The following is a 24281-nucleotide window of genomic DNA, read 5'->3' on the forward strand; positions in this document are numbered from 1 at the left end:
ATACTCCGATGGATCAGACAAAAGCACACATGCCACTACAAAAGCCAACTAGTAACCAGAACAATAACAATAATGATAATAATAACAATAAGAAGAAGAAGAACAAGAAGAATACTCAACCGTTTACTGTATGTTGTGACATTTTCCTTTTGCTCCTTTCGGGGAATAAAAACAGATCATTCAGCAGAAGAAGAACTGTGGTGGGTCGACACTGCACACTGTGTCTTTGAGTGTGAGGGGTGCAGGTTGTTAGCTGTGGTGCTAATCCGTTTTCTCCTAGGAGCTCCCATGGAGACAGCAGCTACTATGGTTACTGTATGCGCTGTGTCTCTGGTATCTGGTGTGTAACAGTCCAGGAGAAAGTGTGTGTCCATGCTGTTTGACGGCAGCCCTCGGGGACTCTGCAGGCAGGTTGGTAGTGACGGTTTGATCCCCGTGGTTGCTGATCTGAGGTCTGTTTTGGCTCTGTTCCCCCCTCCCCCTTTGGCCGCTGAAGATATGAAAGACTTCTAAAGCTGATCTGCAATCCGGCTCAGCTACATCAGGACCGAGCCTCGAGCTCCGGACTGAGAGGAGGTCTGACGTTTCAATTCGGGGTGGGATCCTGGTGCCTGAAGGGGGTGGAGTCCACCACTGTGTTGTCACTCAGGGGCGGAGCTCTGGTTTTGCTGGTATATGGAGGCTTTGTCCTTCAGCAGAGCCAGGCACAGGTGGCAGCTCCAGCTCCCTGGAAAACAGAAGCAAAGTGAGACAAGGCTCGAAGTGATGGAATCTCGGAGTAACTTGGCAGATACCAGAAGGCCACTAGCTGTTGTATTAGTCACATTTTTACAGCTCTCTCAGTTGTATCTAACAACTTCCTCTGAGTTTGCTACCCTCTGCTGTAAAGTGTCTGCTTACCCTCTGGTGGTTCAGTCATGGGTGGAGTTAGACAGTACATGTGGTAGCCTCGATCACAGTCATCACAGAACAGCAGCTGGTCCTACAAATACACAAAATTTCAATTTACTGATGAAATGCTCACCGCTCACGCTTTTCACTCCCCTAACCCTCGGCATTTAATAATTAGTTATTATTATTCATCTCTGGCTCTTCCACCGTGTGTCTTTTATCCCATGTTCCTCCCCTCACACCCAAATAGGCGATGGCTGCCCCTTCTGAGCCTGGTTCCGCAGGAGATTTCTTTCTATTAACCCTTTACAGCCGATCGGAGCGGGCACGCTCTGTTTTGCGTAACTATTTTTAAATCCCGGTAGCTCTGCAACCACTTAAGCTAGCACAATAATTTTTTTTGCATATGAAACTGGAGGAGTTGTACTTACATCTTATGCCATCAGCTTGTCCTAGGTCACAGTTTCCTTCCACATATAGCTTTGCAAAAACTGCATAAAAATCACTTGCAGCAACAAAAACATGATATTCCAGAAACACGCTTCGCCGATCCATCAGCTGTTTGTAACACTTCCTACGTCCATCAGCGCGAACTATCACATGACCGCATGACCTGCCCGAAACCGGAAGTGACGTCATTTTGCGGAAATGTAGTTTTTTTACGATCGGGCCCTTATGAGCTTGTGTTTTACTTGTTATGTGTTTTAAAAAGTTATGTTTGAGTTTATGACTTTCTGTGTCGTTTCTGGGATGCTTAGGACTCATATTGCACTGCTGGAAATAGTTTATTTTGATGCATATGCTGTTATTTTGCAAATTTGCACTATAATATTTATTTTCGTTTTTCCTGCAGTATATAAAAATTGGTGTATTTCAAAAATAAAACTATGAAGACACTCAAAATAAATTTCCTGTGGTGGGAAACTAGTTTGTGTAACTTTTTTGTATTTACAGTTTTGAGGGATAAGCCTCTTAAATTTCTCTAACTAGAAATATATGTTAAAAAAACAAAAACGATTTTCAATTTTTTTGTAGTTTATTGCACTTTTTTGCAATTTATGTAATTACTATGCACCTAATGCAGACATATTATTAAAGTTTGGGCTATAATGGTTGTATTGATGTATAGCAACTTGAAATGCTCCCAAAAATGGCTCCACAGCATGTAAAAATATAATATAAGCTCTGGCGAACTTGGTTCTATGGTAGGTCTTAAAGGGTTAAAAGGAAGTTTCTCCTACCTACTATCACCAAAGTGCTTGCTCATAGGGGGCTGTCTGATTGTTGGGGTATTTCCTATAGTACTGATGGTCTTTACCTTACATTGTAAGGAAGAGACACTGTATGAAAACTGAATTGAAGTAAGGAGGAGCAAAAGGACAGTTACTCTCAGAAACAGTCTCAATTTCTGTTTGTCAAAATAAGCTAAAAATTAATTAATTAATTAATTAATTAATTAATTAATTAATTAATTAACAGACTTAAAAAATACTGGTGACCACCAGTGCTACCACTCAGAGGGTTAGGGTACCCCTTCCTAGTAGATAAACCTATGGTATCAATTTTAAAATCCTGCATTACATTGTTCTTGCTTTCACATTAACAAGATTTTCAGGAAACTTGACCTCACCAGGATTTCAACTGATCCGAGATTTTTAATAGCCAGCCCTAAGGTATCAGTTCGAAGCTCGTACATCACCTTGTTGAGTTATCGCATTCACAAGAAGAATATCCGATATCATTTTTATATGATTTTCTCTTTAATTGAACTATGAAATTCCCCACTCGTAGGACTAATAAAGGTATCTTATCTTATCCAATTTTTTAAAATCTGATATCCAAAGATACTGTTTATTTGGCCCAGTATGTTATGCTGGTGTCAAGACAGCAGTTCATCAATAAAGAAAATAAAGTTAATCACACCTACATGAGCCACTATAACAACTAATATGCCTTTGTTGTCCCTCTCAAACTCATTAAACACACTAAAAACAGAGTCGGGGGGACTGCAAGTCAACAAGCTGAAACTGAGAAGTGATGTTGCACTGTGTCTGTCCCACAGCTGTGACGCACAGAGTGGATGTTTGCTCATTAAAACAAAACGATTTTTAAAAATAGAAAGTTTAAGTCAAATAATATACCTTTACAATTTTCTACCATATTCTTAGTAAATCTTGCAGTGCATAGTAAATAAATATCTTTTTACAATTCTGGTAAAAGCAGCCAAAAAGGCAGTCAAGAGATGCTGGCTCCTTCCCGTGCCTCCCACTATATCAGAGTAGAAAGACATTGTGAATGAGATTTATGTAATGGAAGCTATTATGTTTTCAATAAGTCTTAAAAAAAAAAAAAGAAAAAAAAAAAGAGCATTTTTGTCAAATTATGGAGCAAGTGGGTCAGTTTTATTAAGCCTCTGCACCCAGACTTTGTTGAAATTTCTCCTGTTTAGAAACTTAGAGTGCCTGTGAGTGCCTTATCCCCCTTTAAACCCTGTGACGGATGTTTTTCCTTTGCTCCCCACTTGTTCTTTGTTCTCAAAACGTAAAAAGATAAAAGTGGTTTATATTTGGACATCCTGTTATTGACACACTATGTTGTACTCCACTTCTTGAAAATAAAGAATTTCAAAAAAAATAGACAGTCTTATGTGGATATGGTCAAAAAGAGAAGAAAGGGGTCACAGGCAGTTTTTTTAAACTTGTAACCACTACAGATTAAGGTTTTGGGGAACATTAAAAAAATAAAAAAATAAAAAAATAAATAAAATAAAATAAATAAATAATTTTTTTTTAAAAAGCTCACATCATTCTCGGAGGTGCCACAAACATTGCAGCATTTGCACTCGATGCACTGCCAGCGATAGGTCTTCACCGCAGCCATCATCACTGGTGTGAACTGCAGGCACGTTGGGTGGCCTACGCAAAGGAGACAAAAAACCCCAAAAACACACACACAAAACAGGTGAACAACAATGAAAACTGTGAGGAAGTAGTGTGGAAAGACCTGCAGGCATCATGATACAGAACATTTTAAGGTTTAAATGGTTGTTTCAAGAAAGACCAATTACACCAAACAGCAGATAAATATCTGCTTTTAACTATATGTGTGATAACCAAGCCTAAAGGGACACAATGCGTTCATACCTGAGCGACCGCAGTCTGAACAGGATACCAACTCTTCTGATTGGCCGGTCTTCTGGTTTAGGGTGGAATCTCCCAGACAGAAGTCACAGTAATCGTTGGGCAGTGCCAGCCCATTGGGACCCTTCTTAGTAGCTGTGCAGGAAATAAGTGAAGAAACTATAAGAATCTGAACGTATGAAGGAAAGAGAACACTGCGCTCTTCTCCCAGGTAAGCAGATCAGCATATACAGCTTAAAAATGAAAGTTCCACATTTTCCAAGTACAAACCTGTTTGTAGCAGGCCTTCCAAAAATAACATTCATAATTATGATGCATTGAATTATGATTGAAACTTAAGTATGAGTGACAACTCACAAAACGCACTTCTTTTTATGTATATGATAACACGATTTCGCGTGCACAAAGGAATTTTTTTTTTTTTTTTTAAAAGCAAGACCATGGATATGTTTGGGGGTTTAAAAACAGCAGACAAAGGAAAAAATAAATATGGATGATATGCTTTTAAAAAAAAAAAAAAAAAGGGGGGGGGGGGGGGGGGAGCCAAAAGTCCCAACTGTGCAAGCATGTTTCAATCAGGAATGCCTCCAAATTTGGGATCTGAAATAATGAAAATCAAAAAAATGAAAAGAGCAAGAAAAATTAAAAAAAAAAAGAATGAGAGAGAGACTTCCCTTGAACAAACACACACATGCTACACAGCATGCAACCAAACCTCCCTCCCCTCTTTCTCTCCATCTCTCTCTCTCTCAGCACTAGAGAGTGACTCACTCTTCTGCTCCTCAGGCTGGCGAGGAGTGGGTGGTGCCTCGATCTCCTCGCGGTCCTCGCCCTCCTCCTCTGCCAGGTGAGAGTGTGTATAGTGGTAGCTCAGGCCAGGACGGTTCTTGTAGCGCTTCCCACAAACTGACACACACACACACGTTCATACAAAAGTGTTATAGTTGTGGCAGCGAATTTTAACTACCGTCCAAAAAGGCCCAAGTTGGAAACAAGGTGGGCGTGCACCTTTCACCACCTCAAAACCAAGTAAAAGAAAAAACATTAAAAAAAACTAACTTCATTTCATATGATTAATTGTTGACGGACACGCTAGTAGCAGACTCATACAGCGAAGGAGAGCATTTGCACAGTGAGCTGGGGCCAACAGGAAGTTACAGAGCACACGAAGCAGCATCTCAGGGATAAGAGAGAGAAAAGAAAAAAAGACAACGCATCCAGGCGAGCAACTTTTTCAACTTCTGCGTCGTCAAACTTTAGTTCCAGGTGGGATCTTTCAGATGACTCCATGCATGGCACAAGGCTCATCTTTGTCTTTTAAGAGGGGAAAAGCAAAAGCCTCTCTTGCTGACATGCATGACGCACACAAACACGTTACACAGAAAGCTAATACTCACTGTCGCAGGCGTAAGGTTTATCCCTTTCCTCCAGCGCTGCAGCTGCGGCCTCCGTTTTCTTCTTGCCATTCTTGTCACTGCGGCCCTGAACAACAAATTGCACAGTTGAGACCAACAAACAGACCAACTTAAACAACACAACTTACTTTGCATACATCACCTTTAACGGTTTTGAAAAACAATGAGAAGTAAGTGCATTTCTGACAATTGGTACAGATCAAAATGTTTTGGGAAATGAAAATGAATTGAACATTTTGTGAAATTGGTTCACTGGAGAAATCAAAATTACAAAAATAAACTCTGACACAGGAGAACCAGCTGAACAAGAAAAGCCCCTTTCAGATAAATATGCCTTTCGATAAGAGTGTCAGCTTCATGTATCAAAAGCACAATGGCCAACCGTATCTGTGTCTGAATGACAGAACAGTGTCAGTCAATCAGACTAAAGAAGCCAGTGATGTTTCATATTGTATCTCTGAAGAGATCAAACAATATCCATGGAAAAGAAGTGCGTTTAAGAAAAACGTTAGATTGAGAACTATAAGCATTGCAACTTAAGTAGTAACTGTAAGCACTGTTGTTGTAAGTTGTTTTAATTCAGTTATCTATCAACTATCACTGTTTTAATTATGTAAGACAAATGATGAGCTGATTAATCAAATTAACTGTATTATTAAAAATGACAACATTGAAAACACATTACGCTGACTGCAAATAAGACAAAGGATGACTTGAATTATCAGCAGCTCATCTGGTCACGTTTTTCTTTTTGTTATTGTAAAGATTTCTTTATTTCCTGTCAGAAAGATGTAACATCAAATGTCGGCCAAGTTAATATTTTAAACATATCAGTTTAGACTCACAGTTGGCAGTCCATCAGTGAAGAAGCAGAACACTAACCTTGGACTTGCTCTTCCCTCGCCTCTTGGGGGTCTCATCCTCAAAGTCTTCGTCATCCAGATCATCCAGGTAGTCATCATGGTCCAGCACTCTCTACCATAAAAATAACAGTCTAATTGCTTCTGCTTGTTAAAAAAAAAAAAAAAATCATTTGTGCCATTTTTGACAAAAAGCATCAGCATCGAGTCAGCTTTGGGTCTGACCTTACGGATGCGCCCAGAGGATGTGGTGGTCGTTGATGTCACAGGAGGCTCCACGGTAGCCGGATCATCCTCAGGGCCTCGAACATCTGCCACACCGCTCCTCCTGTCAAGGGGCTCTCCTTTCAGCAGGGCCTCCAAACTGCTGCCATCCACTGCTCCCAAGGCATCGCGCTTCAGACCCAGCTCCAAGTCTGCTACACAAACAAAGCAGAACAAAAATGCATACAACCACTACAAGTGTAACAGATAAACCAGTGTATAGAAGAAAGAAAAAAAAAGAAAATAATTAAACTTATGGAATGTTTATTTAAATGGAAAAGTTGTTTAATCAGAGGTGGTACCTGGTTTGATTGGGGGAAAGGCCAGACGGGGATCCTCAGGGGGATGAGAACGCCGTTTCTTTCTCCAGCGACGGGCTGGGTAGGTGTAGAGCTGCCCTGGAGCTACGCCTGATGTGACAGAGAAACACCAAAAGCTGAAGTATATTTTAGTGAGATGACATGCTACACCCTGTATATCAGTTACAGAGATCATCTAAGGAGCTTGGAAAGAAAAGTGACTGGACTTCATCAACCTCTAATCCAAGAAGCTTCTTCAGTTCTTTGGTTCTTCAGAAGCTTCTCGGATAAGAGGTGAAATGTCTTCAAGAAACGTAAGGTCGTCCAGTCGCTTTGCTTTCCAAGCTCCTTGGATTACTATGACCTAGATGACTGAGAACCTACAAATACTTAAAGAAATCATCCAACACTACTTCGATACCTGCACTTCGGTGTCTCTTCTCCATCCAGATGTAACAGTTTGACTGGGCTACACCAGTCTGAGAGTCCAGGAAAGGCATAAGGATGCTGCGCTCGGCACACAGACGAGCATTATAATTATGACACTGCTCCATGGCATCTCTGTAATACTGCTCTCCAAGCCTGAAAAGTGGAAGTTGGACACTAACAGGTCAAATAACACAAATCAGAACAGACTATTAATAATCAACACTGAAGAGATAAGTAAAAATGTATCAGCAGCACCAGCAGTCCTTAAAATGTCTATGTTTAACTGTCTCATTACATTTGTTGTCACAAATGCTTTCGTGGTTTCCCTCCTTGGCTTGCTTTAGCTCAGATATCCCTGCACAGTCAATGGGTGTATCTCTAGCTAAAACTATCCAGAGCTCAGAGCCAGGCACAAGCTAGCAGCCTCAGTATGAGCAAAAGATCAATGCAGTTATGTGAAAAATTATGCAAGCAAGTGAAAAAGATATAAGAGTTATCTGGTTACGTTATTAACATACTGCAAACAACACACAGCAGAGCATTTTATTTTCAGTAATTTAAGTGAGAGAAAATCCTCTAATTAACTTCAACCTGGGGGACATTTTCAAGTTTAATCATCTCTTTATTATGAAAATAATTTGCATTGAAAAAAAGGTTCAGTTTGATTAATATATCCTGAGTTATAGTTCTTAGAAAAAAAAGGAAATGGTATTGGCAGGTCGCAGTTAAGGGAAAAATCAGCCAAGAAAATTGCAATCAGTGCTTCTCTAGTACTAAACCTTTTTTTCAGCTGCTATTTTTGTTACTTATCTGCCAAGCAAATTTTAGCTGGGTTTAACAGCATGACTATGCTCTGTAAAGAGTCGAGATAAAGTGAATTAAGACACATAAAAGCTTATTTTCACTTTAAAACAGTCTTTTTTGAATGACATGCAGCTGATACATGACTGTGCTATCACACAAACCGGCCTTGCTTGAGCTGCACAACAAAGGAGCTGTGAAATTACTGCAAACGGCACTACCGAACAACCTACTGCGACTTTGCTCGCATATTTCACCACAAACGTCTCTTCTACTGCTTTGCAATTACATCACAATTTAACTATTTTAACAGTAGTCAATGTCGATGTATCTAAAATGAATAATTAAGGGTTACTGCTCTCCTCATAAATCCACTATTAATTATGTTGAATCACAACAGTAAAACGATGATATTTTCTGTCTGGGGTCAATGTATTTAATTATTTACTTACGGGCGACACCAAACCAAGCCTAGTTTCATTTGAGCACTCAGCATTATCAGTAACGGTGGAGGGTGTCAGAACAAAAGGTTGATTGTTAGCGACTCTCGTCACAACAAAGCGCCCGCCAACCTGACAGGTTAAAGGAAAATTAACCCTCTTTCATCTGCGTGCGACTGGCTACAAACAGTTTAAAGCTTTTACACGTAAAACCACTTTAAGTACAATTAAGACTTGCTGAATTAGGCTTAAACTGAGGCTGAAATGCAGCTCCATAGCAGGGTTGATTCCCTTATGTTTCCCCAAAGCTAACAAGCTAACAGTAGCACGGAGGATAACGTTATCCTCTTGGGACAATTATCGTATTCAATACTGAAGATGCGATGTGCAGTTTTTCTGCGCCCTGCCTTTGAAACGATGAATAATTAACTAAAAAAGCGCCTCTTTGCGGCTGCTAGTTTAACTCTCACAATAAATAAAGGTAAACTTACACTTTAACAACACTGTCGACGGCCGCCGCCATATTTGCTTATTGCGGTTGTGTGATGTGCCACTGCGCCTGCGCACAGATTCTGGAAACCGTTATTGCCTCCACCTGGTGAAAAACACGAAATGCGCATTTTACAACAAACTTCTCCGCACTTCGGTTCCGCTACACAACCATATTCGGGTAAGAGGAGTCATTTGTACTTAAGGTGACTTATAGACGAAAGAATATGAAACCTGAGCAAAAATCTGATGCATAAAATACTAATAAGTTTAGAAAATGTGCCATGTGTTGAAATTGTGTGTCTAGGGTTGCCAACTCCCTGAAAAATAAATAAGGGACACCTCGTGGCCAGGGCCGGGCGGCCCAGTTGTCTTCACCCTTCCCAGTGTGGTGAATTTTCTAGCTCTTTTTTTGTGTGTGAAATTATTTTTTTAACCATTTGACTTGAATTTGATTTAAGTAGATGTGTATTCTTTGTGATATGAACACATGTGAAACAAATGATCATTTAGCCATTTATTTTTTAGCTCAAAATGACAACATTAACACAATAAAACAGGTCTCCTTCTTAAACAGAAGCCTGTCATGCTTAACTTTTGAGAATATAAGTAAATCTTTCTTTAAAAGAACTCTGTCCTGCTTAACTTAAAATAATAGAAAACAATAGAAAGAAAAACATTCTTGTAACAGTGCACATTTAGTGCATTTAGTACAATTGGCTTAATGCTAATCAGCTGCTCCTGTTTGTAAACCCGCTTGTTCCCATGATTACGCATCTTAACTCATCATCATTATTCATCTATGTATTACTTTTATGTATTAGTCATCAATTTGTTGTAATCATCTATCCTTGCAGTTGTTTATTACACAAAATAAGTTATATTATCACACTTCTGGCCACATAGCGCTGATATTCACTGCACATGCCCATATTAACTTTTTCCAGCCAGGTGTTTTCCTTTTCCCATTTTTCCCTTTCTCTGAACAAACATTGCTGCTCTAACGCTGGGCTTACACTGTGCGGTTTTAGGCCCATTTTGAGCCGATTTTTGAGTGATCGGACCGATTTTGGCCTTCATCGTGCGTCGTGTAGTATACGTGGGGTAACGAGAAGTGATTAACACCTCACGACCAGCTCCCGATCATCAATCGCTCGTGAAGGTGTCACCACAGGCGCTCACACTGCTCGCGCGCAAACACGTAAACGTTGGTGTAAAAGACGGAGCAGCACGGCTGTGCAGCGTGTGATCTGGACACAAGCAATGGAGGCACACAACCGTGAAAATAGTTGGATTTACATTGCTGCTCAATCACAGCTGCCCGATCAATGTTTTTCATTAGCAATTTAGCAAAGTTGATGGTGGTGGTGTGTCTGTGTGAGTGAAAGACGGAGAGAGAGAGCGCGACAGATTGTCTGTTATAACCTTCATTTTATGGAGGCACAGTGTGAGCACTCAGGTCGCATCAGAGCATCGGGCCGTATAGTGTGAGACCCTGCATCGTGACCTACCAACTTCTAACCCCTGCGAGTCAATCGTGCAGTTTGAGCAGGAGCTGAATAACGTGACTGAAAAAATCGCACAGTGTTTGCCCAGCTTTAGGTGTACTGTCGTCCGAGACTTGCACCGCAGTGTCGGCGTTTGTTTCCCTGTTGGCCATGCTTCTTGTTGTGGTCATCTGTTGTCTTCCGGTATTTTCTCCGTAAGCGACCTTTCCTTGACCAATGAGATGAGCGGTAATCTGAATTGTCATACTCGTAAGTGTGCTGTCAGCTCATTGGTCACAAAGCAGGAGCGGGGCTGGGAATTATGTTTTCAAACAAACCGTTAATTCCATTAAAAGTTATAGACTACTTTTGATTCTCACTGTATTACGGGACAAAGTGCGTCCCTTATTAGCTCAATACGGGACGTGTACTTTTGTTTCTAAATACGGGACGATTCCGTATTTTAAGGGACGGTTGGCAACCCTATGTGTGTCTCTCGACGTTTGTTTGGTTTGGGGGGGGTTTGGTTTTAGTTTTGTTTTTTTCTTTTTTTACTACAACCAAAGTTCAAATTTGTCAACAGAACAAGCATTTATATTTACTGTGAGACAGGGTTGTCTACATCATTTATTTTCAAAAGCTTCTATGCCAAAGGGCAAGCCAACATAACAATGCACACCTGAGTTAATGTGTGCTCAAAATAACTCTTGCATCATAAAATCACTGGTCATTTTAATGGCATTTTTCGACATTTGTAGCATCTGATTATAGCCCGCCCCCTGCCCCCCTATATTTTTTTCTTTTTCTAAGAGAGTCCATGGACTGTTTGATAAGGCCCTAGACCGTTTGTTGCAACAAACGGTTGTGGAAAATTTAACAATAACCTGCAACACATCCAGCGAGCTTGATTTGAAGTGGGTTTAATAAACACATCGCAATGTGTAGAGAGCACCCCAGTGAAACACTAGGACCATCTCTGAATTGTGGCCACCGCCCTTACATCTTATATACAGGGACACAGACAAAGAACATTCCACAAACTCTTACACGTTGATAAGCAGAAGGAATCCCACTATCTGTTTAACGTCTCCCATTACAATGGCCTCACTGTGTTAACTGTTACGGATTCAAATATTGGGGATGGATACAAGAGGAAAAACCACAATAACAACACTGGTCCGGCTGGGTTGAGTCAAATGATTTTAATGATCACACGCGTGGGAGATGGACACCGTACCCAGACAGCATCAGATCTCAAAATGGTGGAGCATTGATCAAACTCTTATAGCCTCTAGTGGCCCCCACCTTATCATAAAAGCCTAAACATTCACATGCTTTCTCTCACACAGCGCCTAAGCTACAACCTTGGCTCCCTGTTTATCTGCTCCTGCTGAGATGGGGCAGAAAACTCCAGTATGTTCTATTCTCTTCTAATCAGACAAATAAGGCGATGACTTTCTGCGAACAGTATTTCTTATAACTCAGCAGTATAATGCATCATAAAACAATATCATTCATTCACAATAAATCAGCAGTCTAATGTAATGCAAATCAGTTTAACAAATGCAATAGTTACCACCTTCTTCTAATTCAGGAGAATAATGCAAACTAAAACTACATAATAATTCACAAACTTTAATTAGGGGTCTAACATGGCATAAAATAATATTATAATCCCACACTCCCCCTGATGAGCTCTTTAGAATAAAGAGCTCACCTACACCCTGTAATCCAGTGTGGCCGGGTTCATTTCTTCTCACTCCTGAGGCCCTTTGTCCCCCTGTTGGGCGAATCATATTTGAGATGACCTCTGTGTTTGCGCAGTTCAGATGAAAGGAAAAACTATTATTACAACAATAGCAGGTACAGATGACACTCCCCAGTCCTCCCACAGTATTATTTTGGTGCTACCTTATACCCTTCAGACGTACTCAGACTAGAACCTCTGTCCAAGGAGCTTTTAGCCTTTATTTTATTGCTGCAGCTACCAGTGCCTTCCAGTTGGGTGATCCTCTGCTCTTCTTTCTTCAACCTCAGGGGTTAGACAACCCTTCAGTCGTTGCACAGATCAGGGGGTTATTCTGCCCCGATTTCAAACAACAATCTGTGTGTCCTCGGGTCCTGTGTGTCCTGTGTATCCCCCAGAAAAAGGAACAGGAACGTGTCCCCCTTTGCCCAAGAGCCTCTCGAACCTCGTTGGTCTGGTGTTCCTGGATTTCCGCCAACCCCTTCATGGTTATTGCTGTGTTTATGGGATCCATCCTTTTGAGGTGACTAATCGGAGCCCAAACGCCATGACACTTGGACCCAGTTGGTGTCTCGGCAGTCACCGTGTCTGTCTCTGCTGCGAAGGATCCCCGTATATCTGTGACCTCGTCTGGTGTCTGTTCCTTTCTCTGTAAGAGACAGAAAACCAAAACACCTCTCTTCCTAGCTCTAATAATCTAATGTTGTTATCTACTGATCTTCTGGTGATTCAGAATTGGTTTAAAATATTCAGAATGTCCCAGGGACTTATTCTAATCATATCCTATGTGTGTGTAAGCGTGTTTGCATTTAGCCCTCTGCACTCAAGGCATTTCCTACACTTTATCAGTCCGGACCATCACGCCGAACGAAGCTTATGACCTTCAAATGACCAAGTGCCAACTCATTATAAGCACATTTGCAAGGTGTGTCTGAAAATTATTAAAACCACTAATTTTAACAAAAGACATCAAAAACAAATTAGCCATTTTTAATCCTAACATTTGCCCCCCAAAAATCATGTTTGCTTCCGCCTACTGTCCCACAGTTTCCTCTCCAGTGTGGTACTCAGCTTCTCATGAACACAGGCATTTTATCTTCTAAACGCTATTCAGTTCATTTCAATAATTAATGCTTAAACATGGAAATAATGATTTATGCTTCTCACTGATTCTCTAAAAAAGTCCGGAAACCTTTTGGGACATTACTAGCCTATGTTTTACCATACCTAAGTTATTAAAAACACAAATGAAGTCATAAAAATGTTCATATAATCCTTGTTTGATGTTAAAACTCAACTTCCCCCCCCCTTTTTTTGACACATTCCCATGTGTCAAATCAACGGAGCTAGAAAATTAAAAGAAAAGGTTAGTGACCTCATATCTTAGAAAGTATGAGACCTTCTCCTATCCAGTGTCATTGCTCCAGTCCTGTCATCCTGTGCCAGGGAATGAAATCAATTTAATTGTCATGTTAGATCTGTTCAACTCCTGGCTCCGCCCAGAGCCTGCGTCCGCAGAATTGCCAAGAAACAAAACCTGTATTAATATGAACTTGAATATGAACTTGTTGACACAGCAAAGGAACATGCTCTCCTTCTCGAGGACAGGCACTGACTCCCACTTATCTCCTGGAGCCAACTGTCCCTTATGGAGACACAACATTGCAGCTACAAGGTTTTGCAGATTGTTAAGTTGATCTGTGTGTAATGCTCTGAATCAAGTATGAAATATTAAATGAATGTTGTTTAATCAACTGCCACTACTTAAAAGTTAGCAAAAGACATAACTGAATAAAAGATCACAAAGAATAGCATGATATCAGTGTTATGTAAGCGCGTGCGGCCTTCCATGCCCAAAGTCACTCCAGTACATAGATCAGCCAAACATCGCGTTGACCGTAGCCTTTAACCCTTATTAACTTGAGCACAACTCTATAATGAGCAACAAACTGAAATATGTATAAAAATGATCATGGTTACACCTGCAATGAAAGATCATATGATTATCCAGACACCTGTAAATAGAAGATTAACCTGAGGTTATAACAATCACCGTAATACAAATGTTAATGTAATGTCAAAAGCTTCAATAAATGATCAATGCAATGCTTGTTATATGATTCTGATGTAACAATAATGCTGATGCTAAAATAACAGTAAAACACCCCCTTTTTATCCCGTTTATAAACTTGACACATAAACGTTTATCCATGCCTCTTTTACTTTTATTTCCCCCTGTTTTCCCCTCACTGACCATAGCAGGGGAATCTATGTTTTGATTCAGCCATGAATGCAGCTCACCTGATTCATCACTGAGCCCCACCGTCACTGGCGTCTGACAGGGTGGCGCTGCATATTCTTCCTTTAATGTCACTATTTTCAATCTGTTAATTAGAGTGCTTAAACATGAAGTAGACTACATCCACAACAAGTCAATACAGCTGTAAATGTGGCCAATTATCAATCTATTACCAATCAATAACAAAAAATAGCTTTTATTTTATGCATGCTTTTAGTCAACCACTCACCCAGAGGATCTCCAATCCCAGAAAATTCCTTCTCCTCATTTAATGAGTCTGTCCTCCTTCCATGTCCTGGTAACTGGTCCATCCAGAGCCATATCATCTCGAAATATACATACAACAAGCCAAACCACACGTTGGTCACACCAACCCTTTTCCGCCCTGAAGATGTCCAACATGGCGTCGGACATCTTAGTCTGGACTATCAAAGGTGACTTTAACGCTGACTGTTCCGACAATCCATTTTATAACATTTCCTGGTCAGATTTGACAATCTCTGCACCAGGGTTTTAATAGTTTTGCAATTTTCATTAGTTTGTATTTTTATTCAGCTTCGACTTCAGATTTTCAATTTTATATCAGTTGTAATTAGTTTTTACCAATTGTTTGCTAGTTTAGTCTAGTTTTTATTTTCTGAAAATCCTTAGTTTCAGTTATAGTTTTAGTTGTTGACAAATTTAAGTTAACGGGTCCAACCGAAGAAAGTCCAACTTTTTTGTGATCAATTAACCAGTATCAGCCTCTAACTGTATCTGGCCTAATCCCTAAAGTCCCTAACTCAATTTAACAGTGTCCAAAAAAGCGCAGATACCGTTCCAAACGGTAAAGTGGTGCAACCACTAGTTATTCTGGAGTGCCCCAAGCTCCACAGTGACCAACTGACTATCCCTCAAAGAGGACAAGGCCTAGACGTCCCCGACCTTGGCAAGCGTTACCTCTGAGCACTGCGCTTCTTAGCAGCCTCTAACTGCCGTCCTATAATAATTTATAACACTTTGAAACAGCAGTCAACTCCTCGAAACAAGAGTATGACTGAGGCAGGTGCAACTTAGTGTTCAATGGAGCCTCTAACTCACAAAATGACCAATTCCCTACCAAACTACTTGAGCCTCTAACTGCATTAAACACTTAGCAGCCTCTAACTGCATTAAACTCATGAGATTTTTTTCATCAAAATCAAAACAGGCCTTCTCCAGTAACTTCAGTGAGTAGACTTTAATTTAATCATGTCCAATTTGGCACACTTTGGAAATAGATTCAACAGGTAGTGCCTTACCTTTGTATAAGCCGGCTTATGCCCACTCACGTCAGACCACTGGCTCGTGCCTGTCCGTTCGACAACCTCGGACCGTCCAAACCTCCAACTTCCACCCCAATACCACAGGACGTGCCCCCAAACTGTTACGGATTCAAATATTGGGGATGGATACAAGAGGAAAAACCACAATAACAACACTGGTCCGGCCGGGTTGAGTCAAACGATGATTTTAATGATCACACGCGTGGGAGATGGACACCGTACGCAGACAGCATCAGATCTCAAAATGGTGGAGCATTGATCAAACTCTTATAGCCTCTAGTGGCCCCCACCTTATCATAAAAGCCTAAACATTCACATGCTTTCTCTCACACAGCGCCTAAGCTACGACCTTGGCTCCCTGTTTATCTGCTCCTGCTGAGATGGGGCAGAAAACTCCAGTATGTTCTATTCTCTTCTAATCAGACAAATAAGGCGATGACTTTCTGCGAGCAGTATTTCTTATAACTCAGCAGTATAATGCATCATAAAACAATATCATTCATTCACAATAAATCAGCAGTCTAATGTAATGCAAATCAGTTTAACTAATGCAATAGTTACCACCTTCTAATTCAGGAGAATAATGCAAACTAAAACTACATAATAATTCACAAACTTTAATTAGGGGTCTAACATGGCATAAAATAATATTATAATTCCACATAATGTTCCACATGCATGTAAACTAGTGACAGGAGTGCTCTTACTATAGTAAAGTGAGAAAGTGATATTACTATAACTAATGTGATATGATTAAATATGTGATTAATAGATGAGAAAAGAAATCTGCCACCACATTCCACCCTTTGTGATACCACAATTAAGAATTAAAAATAATTAAGTATCGCATAAAAACACATGGAAATTTCTTTTTTGTACATCAACACCATTGTGTACTCAAAGAATTCACAATGTGCATCTTCCCTATAGTCAGAAGGAAACAACAAATTCACATTTTATGGTCATCTTCTCTCCATCTAAGTCTCCACCCTTTGTTCGAAGGATGGAAGTTATATCATAAAAGAAAACACAATATGAGATGATATTGATCATCATTATCTGCAAAGAAAACTTCAACCTTAGTTACATCAAGCTGCTCTCTCATAAAAACCCATTGTTAAGATAAGGAAGTTTTTCAGTGTGTGATATATCTTCCCACTTTATAATTAAATCTCCCAATTTATTAACTGTTTCTGTAAAAGACCCTCATCCCCCATGTTATTAGGGATTGAGGCACACATGCCTCGCCAAACATCACACACAATCCTTTGTGCCATTTGCTTTGCCCTGTCCAGATGTTTGCCATCAAGGACAGTGAATATGTCTGAATCTGTAGGTACCACAAACATATACTAACACTGATGTTAGTGCTTCTCGAGTTTTAAAGTAAAACCCAAAAGTAGCCATGAATTTCCACACAGCCAACATATATTAAACACTTCTGAGCTACATTTTACAACAGAATTATAGCTCTTTCCTCTCTGTCTATGCAGTGTACTGTACTCTTTACTATTGTAGAGCCATCAGCCCGTTTAAAAGGTGTAAACCTTCTCAAGGGCATTTACAATTATCTTTACTGTTCCTACACCAGTGATTGGGGAAACCAAAACAACCACATTTAACTCTCTAAACCTCCTCGTTTAGGTGCTTCCAGCATGTTTGAGGTCTATCAAAATCCCTCAGTGAAATGTGATGAACCAAAAATCCTATCTTTATGGTGTCAAATGTGTCAAAATTGAGTACACATGTCAAAAGAACTCACAACTGTTGTTACTATGTTTACTCAGACAATGAGGGCCTAATGCACTTACGCATCAGGAACTGACATGTGTTGCGAAATCAGTTTCACCCCGGTTCGTTTTATTCCTCGAAACTTCCAGAGACGGCACCGGAACTCAGTAGTTATTTCACAAAACCTTTATTCATCTTCATTTAAGCATGCACTTCTAGAAGGGAAGACGAGGCCGATGTCCCTCTGCAAAATCTTCACCCCTTTGTTAGTTACAGCCAGCTTTGTAGAGGCGACCCTATCATAAAACCCCCATGGTGTGCTCCAAACTCTGTCTGTGTGTATGCACGAGCACATGAGTGCCTGTGTGTGCGCGTACCCGTATGCCTATGTGAGCGCACGTGAGTGAATGTATGTGCGTACCTGTATGTATGTGTGAGTGCACGTGAGTGACTGTGGGTGCGTAACAGTTAAAGCACTGTGGGTGTGTGTCTCTATGTACGTGACTCCCTGCCGGTCATAAAAGTCCATCTCCCTTCCAGACCACAGTTATCCAGTTACAAATGTTGAGACCCCCACCCAGGTATCCTCTGGGGAATTTCCACTCAGCATTAACTCCTCTTTGTCTTACTTTCACAGTTCAACTGGGGGAGGGTCTCCTAAAATCTACTCCTAAGTTCATGACACAGTCAGGCCTTTATTTATATCCAGGGCAGTGTCACTGTCTCACAATTCTATATCCTATCTAACACATTCCTAAACTCTAAAATAAGCTAAACATTCCTACACATGCTAGATAATCAATCTACCTACCCTACAAAATGCGCACAAGTTGCTGTAAAACTTGCATGCTATAACTACTCCAATCACTTTTACTCATGCTCAGAACTCTAACAGAGTTTGTGATGTTCGGAGAGTCATGTAAATGCATGTCATTTATAAAATGATTATTAACGTCACACCAACGACCACCTTAACTTAAAAACACACTAAGCTTTCCAGGGAAACTGATTGGCTGTTTAAGCAGGTGTTATCTGCATTCATTCGCTGATCCCTCTTAGGTGCCACAGAGTCTCACTCTTCAGTCGCTGAGTTGGAGCTTGGCACTCCCTTGTTGGAGGAGGGCGCTCTTTTCACCCCTCACCCTCTCGTTCCAACGCAGCTTTATGGTTATTGCTGTGGTTCTGGAATCTTCTCATGATGACTAGTAGGGCCCCAAACCGCACGACCTTTGACCTCAACCACTGCCTGGGCTGTCAGCTCTGCTATGAATGGTCCCTGCTTCTTGCTGGGTCTCTGAAGACTTCTGATCAGCACCCAGTCTCAGTCAGGAGATTCCACCCTTGGGATGATTTCTTCCAGCAATACTCTGGCTGCTGCACCTGTATCTCTTTACTAGGAGGAAAAACTTCTAACCATTTGGAAAACATGTCAACCATCATCAAACCACATTTTCCTTTCAGTTCAGTGAAGTTTACTTATAGATCATCAAAGCCTTATCTGAACATGGACTTAACCCCCCTGTAGAGGTTTAATACCTGTACATGAACTGTTAATCCCACAAATCACAGTAAAAAGCCATGGACAACATCAGGGCTTCTCCTCCGGAGTAATTTCACTTCAGCCCTGTAACCCTGTGTTAAAGAATAAAATCAGCATTAATGTCATCTTCCTGGAGCCTGCATCCACACCACAGTTACCTAGAAACCAAAATCGGTGAGTAAATACAAACTTCACACTTACAAACAACTGTAGGGTCATAAGAGTAATAAGGCATCCAACACCACTTACAAAAGTGCGCCATATGCAGTTTATTTCCCCCAAATCATTAAAACACTACTGTTACCATAATTTGCCCAAATCATGGATCATCCCATGTGTTTAATTAAAACTACTGTAACCAGTAACTTTTCTTAAGTAATGTCACTCACTTGTTTTCACACTTTGAGCTCAACACCTTAAAATGAATAAAGATATGATAATGAGCCCCACACTAAGATGTTCTGTAATCACTACACAACCTGCTTCATTTCACTCATGTCTGCCTGTGTGATGCCAGAACCCTTAGAGAGGAAAAAAAAAAAAACCATTAGCCAGTGGTGTGTCCTCGCAGGTCGGGCCTGGATCAACAGATTCCAGAGGTGTTGCTGTAAATCATGTGGTCAACCTTCCTAGTCTGTGAAAGGAGTGATACTGATTTTAACACAGTATGTGTTTCACATTGAATACACATTTTCCCCCTGTAACATTTAACATTTGATTGATTGATAATACTTTATTTATCCCGAGGGAAATTGGGTTAAGGCTGCCAGCCGTGCCAGCGCCATCTTACCCTTCCAACCATACATACATTACACAAAACATCACATGGGGAAGACAGGTCAGAGAGGTATAACAATGGAAAATGCACCACATGAGGAAAGATAAGGAGAAAAAAATAACTCTCCTGTGTGTGTGTGTGTGTGTGTGTGTGTTTAATGGCTGTGTGTGCAGTGGAGCTGCAGATTCAGTAGAGCATGTCCTTAAACCTGCCTTTCCTTCACATTTCTCTGTTTATGTGTGACATATTTAATATCATTTTCATCACTACTTATTAACACTTTCCCTCTCTTATTCTTCTATCCACATTTTAACACATCTCTTTCCATCACTCTTGGTTATATACACACACACACTTCTCTTTACTGCATTCCTCAGTTTCTACACACTTTATACTGCATGTATTCTTTCCCATATTTCTGAAAGAGAAAAGAAAATCATGCAACCAAAACCTGGATTTGATCCTGCACTTACCACTGCAACAAGAATACCCACTTGAATACCCAAACTGAGTTTCTAGGAACCTGCACCCAATAATTGCAGCTGTAAGGAAGCGAGGATTTCCCCGTCGGTCCGATAGAAAAAGTCCTCCCAAATCAAAACAGCTCACCGTTGCAGATCCTTTGCAGTGCCTCTCTTGGTTCTTTTAAAAATTCCTGCATGTGTGATTCGGTGAAGCATACCCCCCGGTTCTCCCTTTTTGAAAACAATGGTGGGACTGAGGCAATTTTACCTCAGGGTGGCCAGTCACCGCGTGCCCGTGATTCAGCAAAACTCACCGGAGGAATCCTGCCCGACAACGCCAAATTGTTGTGGAAAATTGAACAATAACCTGCAACACACCCAGCGAGCTTGATTTGAAGTGGGTTTGATAAACACATTGCAATGTGGAGAGAGCATCCCAGTGAAACACTAGGACCATCTCTGAATTGTGGCCACCGTCCTTACATCTTATATACAGAGACGCAGACAAAGAACATTCCACAAACTCACACGTTGGCCCCTCTCACGGGGGAGCTATACCTTCTCCCTCAGAGAGAATTATGACCTTGTTTTCTGCTTGGCCGTCACCTAAGGATTTACATCCCTGATACGCAGAAGGAGTCCCACTATCTGTTTAATGTCTCCCATTACAATGGCCTCACTGTGTTAACGTTCCACATGCATGTAAACTAGTGACAGGAGTGCTCTTACTATAGTAAAGTGACATTACTATAACTAATGTGATATGATTAAATATGTGATTAATAGATGAGAAAATAAATCTGCCACCACACGGTCTAGGTGCATCTGGTTCAGATATAGCGCTTTCTCAATGAAAGAAGCCAAGTTTTTTCAAAGGTTATTAGGTGTGCCAATGGCAGTTTAGGGTCTGACCAGTTTTATTTGGTCTGAGGTCTGTTTACACCCTGAGTAAGGCTCAAGTTGTCTTCCTGAAAGCGCTGTAACTGAGTTCAAGGATGCAATTCCACGGTTATCTCCTTCGATGTCATGTGCCAGCACAATGCAGAGCACTGTTTACGAACCTGGATACAGTGGCTCCCCTGGAAAAAAGCCTGAAATCTTTGCTTGACTCCCTGGTATAACTGTGCCTGGCAAACCTGCGCCTTAAAGCAGATAAAACGTAAGCTTGAGAGGAAATGGCATCTCATTAAGTTAGAGCTTCATTTAGCCTGGAAAAAGAGTTTGCTGCCCTTGCAAAAAGTCCTGGTTGAAGAAAACAAGAACAACCCCAGGTTTCTTTTCAGTATTTTATCCAGGCTGACAAAGAGTCAGAGCTCTGTTGAGCCAAAAATTAATTAAACGTTAGCTTGCTCAGTGCAATGTTCAATACTGTTGATCACAACATTTTATAACAGATTATAGCATGCTGTAAGAATAGTAAAATAATAAATGTACTGTGCTGCAGTGGGTTGAATCATATTTATCTATTAGACTCTAATTTGTTCATGTAAATGGAGAGTGGAATCTTGGAGTCATTTTTTTGACCAGGGTATCTCCTTTATTTTGTATAATTTAAAAAATGTGTTTAATTATTTCTAAAATTAGAAACATCCTGTCTCAAAACTAGTTAATGAATTTATTACTTCTAGGCTGGACTACTGTAATTCATTAGTATGTGAAATTAAAATATTTTATCACAGTAATGCTGACTTAAAAAAAAAAAAATAGTGACGGTTTATTTCAGCATGTTGGCATCACAAGTGAATAATCTGATAACAAAAATATCATCACAGCCAAATCAACATACCCAGTGTACTTTACCACTCAGGCTTTGAGCCATCAGGCAAGTTTTTATGTTGAACCCTGCCCAATAAATGCCCCTGACATAGACTTAACTCCAACTCTGACCCTCAAACTGGCTTTTGAAAGAGTATAAAATATTAGGGTCAGCTAAAAAGTTGTAAGTTTGGAAGATTTATTGTACATCATGGGTCTAAATAAATTCTGACACCAAATATGCTGACAAGAGAACTTTTTGTTTATGTGTATTTTATCTTTAGTTTATAGTGCCAGTTGACGTCAGTCACACATGTAGCCTAGACAAGCAGTTCGTGAAAAAGCGGGAACAAGGTCATAACTGTTCTTATTTCAAAACAATATTTTTACATATTTATAATATTTATACATAAACATTAAGTGAATAGGGAGTCTGTAATCTGTAGATATAACAAGGGTTACCGTGTCCACAAACGGGTTATCATAGATACAGTATGTAAAGTAATCATATTTATACTCTTATTAAATAGACTTCTTCACTGATGAATTAAAAATTCTGAGCGAATTACATGATTTTGAAATCATGTGACATTCTGAAGAATGAGTGCTGCTCTTTTATGTTTTTTGCTAAAGCACAGGATTTTGATTGCACTGTAACAATGTCTATATTTTAGATTGCATCGCAACTTTTGCAGAAGTCAAGACTCTAAATACTCCTTCAGCCACAAATCCATTAGCTAAAAGTTGAAATTCAGTAAAACCTTTATCTGTCTCATTTATTAAATCTAATTATTTCCTCTATTCCTAAACAGGCACTTTTTTCTGCCTGGAAATGATCGTAAATTGCTGGTTCCTTTGAGGTCTGTGAGGAATGAGAAAACCTGTCCAGCCGTAGATTTTTTTTGTGTCTTATCTACAATAGGCTCAGCCCCCTGTGCCACAAGAAGGCTTAGACTGGTTATGAGACAAACAGAAAACAAAACAGTCAGGCAGAGACGATAGGAACGCAGTCCTGGAAAGGATTCAGAAAGGTACCAGAATACCCACACTGCCACCAGCTAAGCAGGTAATTAGTGTTTGACTTTGATTTTCATTGCTTAAACCTATCACAGTTAGCAAAAGCTTCTGTCTATATTTGCTGCAGCTGTTGACTGTAAATCAACTAAGCTGGTCTGATAAAGCAAGCGTGTGTTTTAGTTTGGCACTTACTGGTGACTAAGATTTAAAACAAAGTAAAAGTGTAAAAGTTTACAAATAATTGTCACTGTATCACTTTTTAATCTACACAGAAAGGTCACTCAGATCAGGTTTTACTGCTGCATTATCACATCTATATTATGCCAAAATGCCTTTATATGGATTTTATAAAATTATTTTTAATAGCTTTCATGACAGTTTGTAACAAGTTTTTGTAACAAGGTGAAGGTAATGCTTTACATGTTTACTGTTCCCAGTGCTTTTCCTTGAACGCAATGTTGGAGAATAATTAGATATATCCTTATGAAATAACTACTTCCCACCTAACCAGTACTCTAGATCAGTTAGGTGTTTTTCAGTTGCCAAGGCTTTTTGTAAATTATGCGGTGTTCACTCTGTTTTCTTTTTTTGTTGCCTCTATGATGGTGTGATAAAGAGAGGGAAATCAAACAGGCAGACTTTACACTGTTAAAACTTCCTCTGAAATAAAACAAGATTTTAGAGCTGTGAACTTTGTTCAAAGATGTACCTCTTAATGACTCCTTTTATTAATAAATGCAAATTGTGTTATTTTTGTTCTAGCTGTTACTGTGAGCAGGCTCTAATGTGATAGGTGAGTGAATCTTTTAAGGTTAACAGAGTTGAAAGAAAAAATGCACCCAAATTGCTACAGGCAGGCTATGGCTAATGTGGGCAAGGCAAGGCAAGGCAAGGCAAGTTTATTTGTATAGCACAATTCAACAACAAGGTGATTCAAAGTGCTTTACAGAGACATTAGAAACAAGAACAAATAAAAAGCATGATTTAAAATTGATTAAAACAAGCAAATAAACAAACTAACTAATTAACAAACAAACAAACAAACAACAGTATATAAAATCAAAACAGATAAAATCAGAACAGTAGATAAAATCAGTAGTTAAATGTAAGTTTTGAAATTTAAGCTTAAAG

At 40.0% G+C, this 24281-nt stretch overlaps 2 protein-coding genes and 1 long non-coding RNA gene across 6 annotated transcripts in view; 1 reads left to right on the plus strand and 2 right to left on the minus strand.

Moving 5' to 3' along the window:
• On the minus strand, positions 1-9134 carry LOC309720081 (zinc finger protein ubi-d4-like). Its single transcript, XM_082556660.1, is given in 12 exon segments — positions 1-667; positions 669-727; positions 901-982; positions 3694-3806; positions 4035-4166; positions 4803-4937; positions 5429-5513; positions 6329-6421; positions 6532-6725; positions 6873-6980; positions 7291-7451; positions 9031-9134. Coding segments are annotated over 12 exon segments (1275 nt in total). The 5' UTR covers positions 9063-9134; the 3' UTR covers positions 1-586.
• Positions 9100-24281, plus strand: part of LOC309720062 (high-affinity choline transporter 1-like) — a 25467-nt gene continuing 10285 nt past the window's right edge. For 2 of the 4 annotated variants that reach the window (XM_082556620.1, XM_082556623.1), the window contains exons 1-3: positions 9107-9209; positions 23056-23199; positions 23913-23943. The gene's annotated coding sequence lies outside the window, so the exon portion shown is untranslated. Of the gene's footprint in view, positions 9210-23055; positions 23200-23912; positions 23944-24281 lie in introns of all 4 variants that reach the window. The other 2 variants (XM_082556621.1, XM_082556622.1) reach the window with 2 other exon arrangements.
• Positions 16035-21211, minus strand: LOC309720115. Its single transcript, XR_014280410.1, has 2 exons — positions 20388-21211; positions 16035-19770 (listed from the first exon to the last, which is right to left on the minus strand). It is a non-coding gene; the product is annotated as an uncharacterized lncRNA (long non-coding RNA).

Source organism: Aulonocara stuartgranti (assembly GCF_965226115.1).
Source record: "Aulonocara stuartgranti genome assembly, chromosome: 2".
NCBI lineage: Eukaryota > Metazoa > Chordata > Actinopteri > Cichliformes > Cichlidae > Aulonocara > Aulonocara stuartgranti.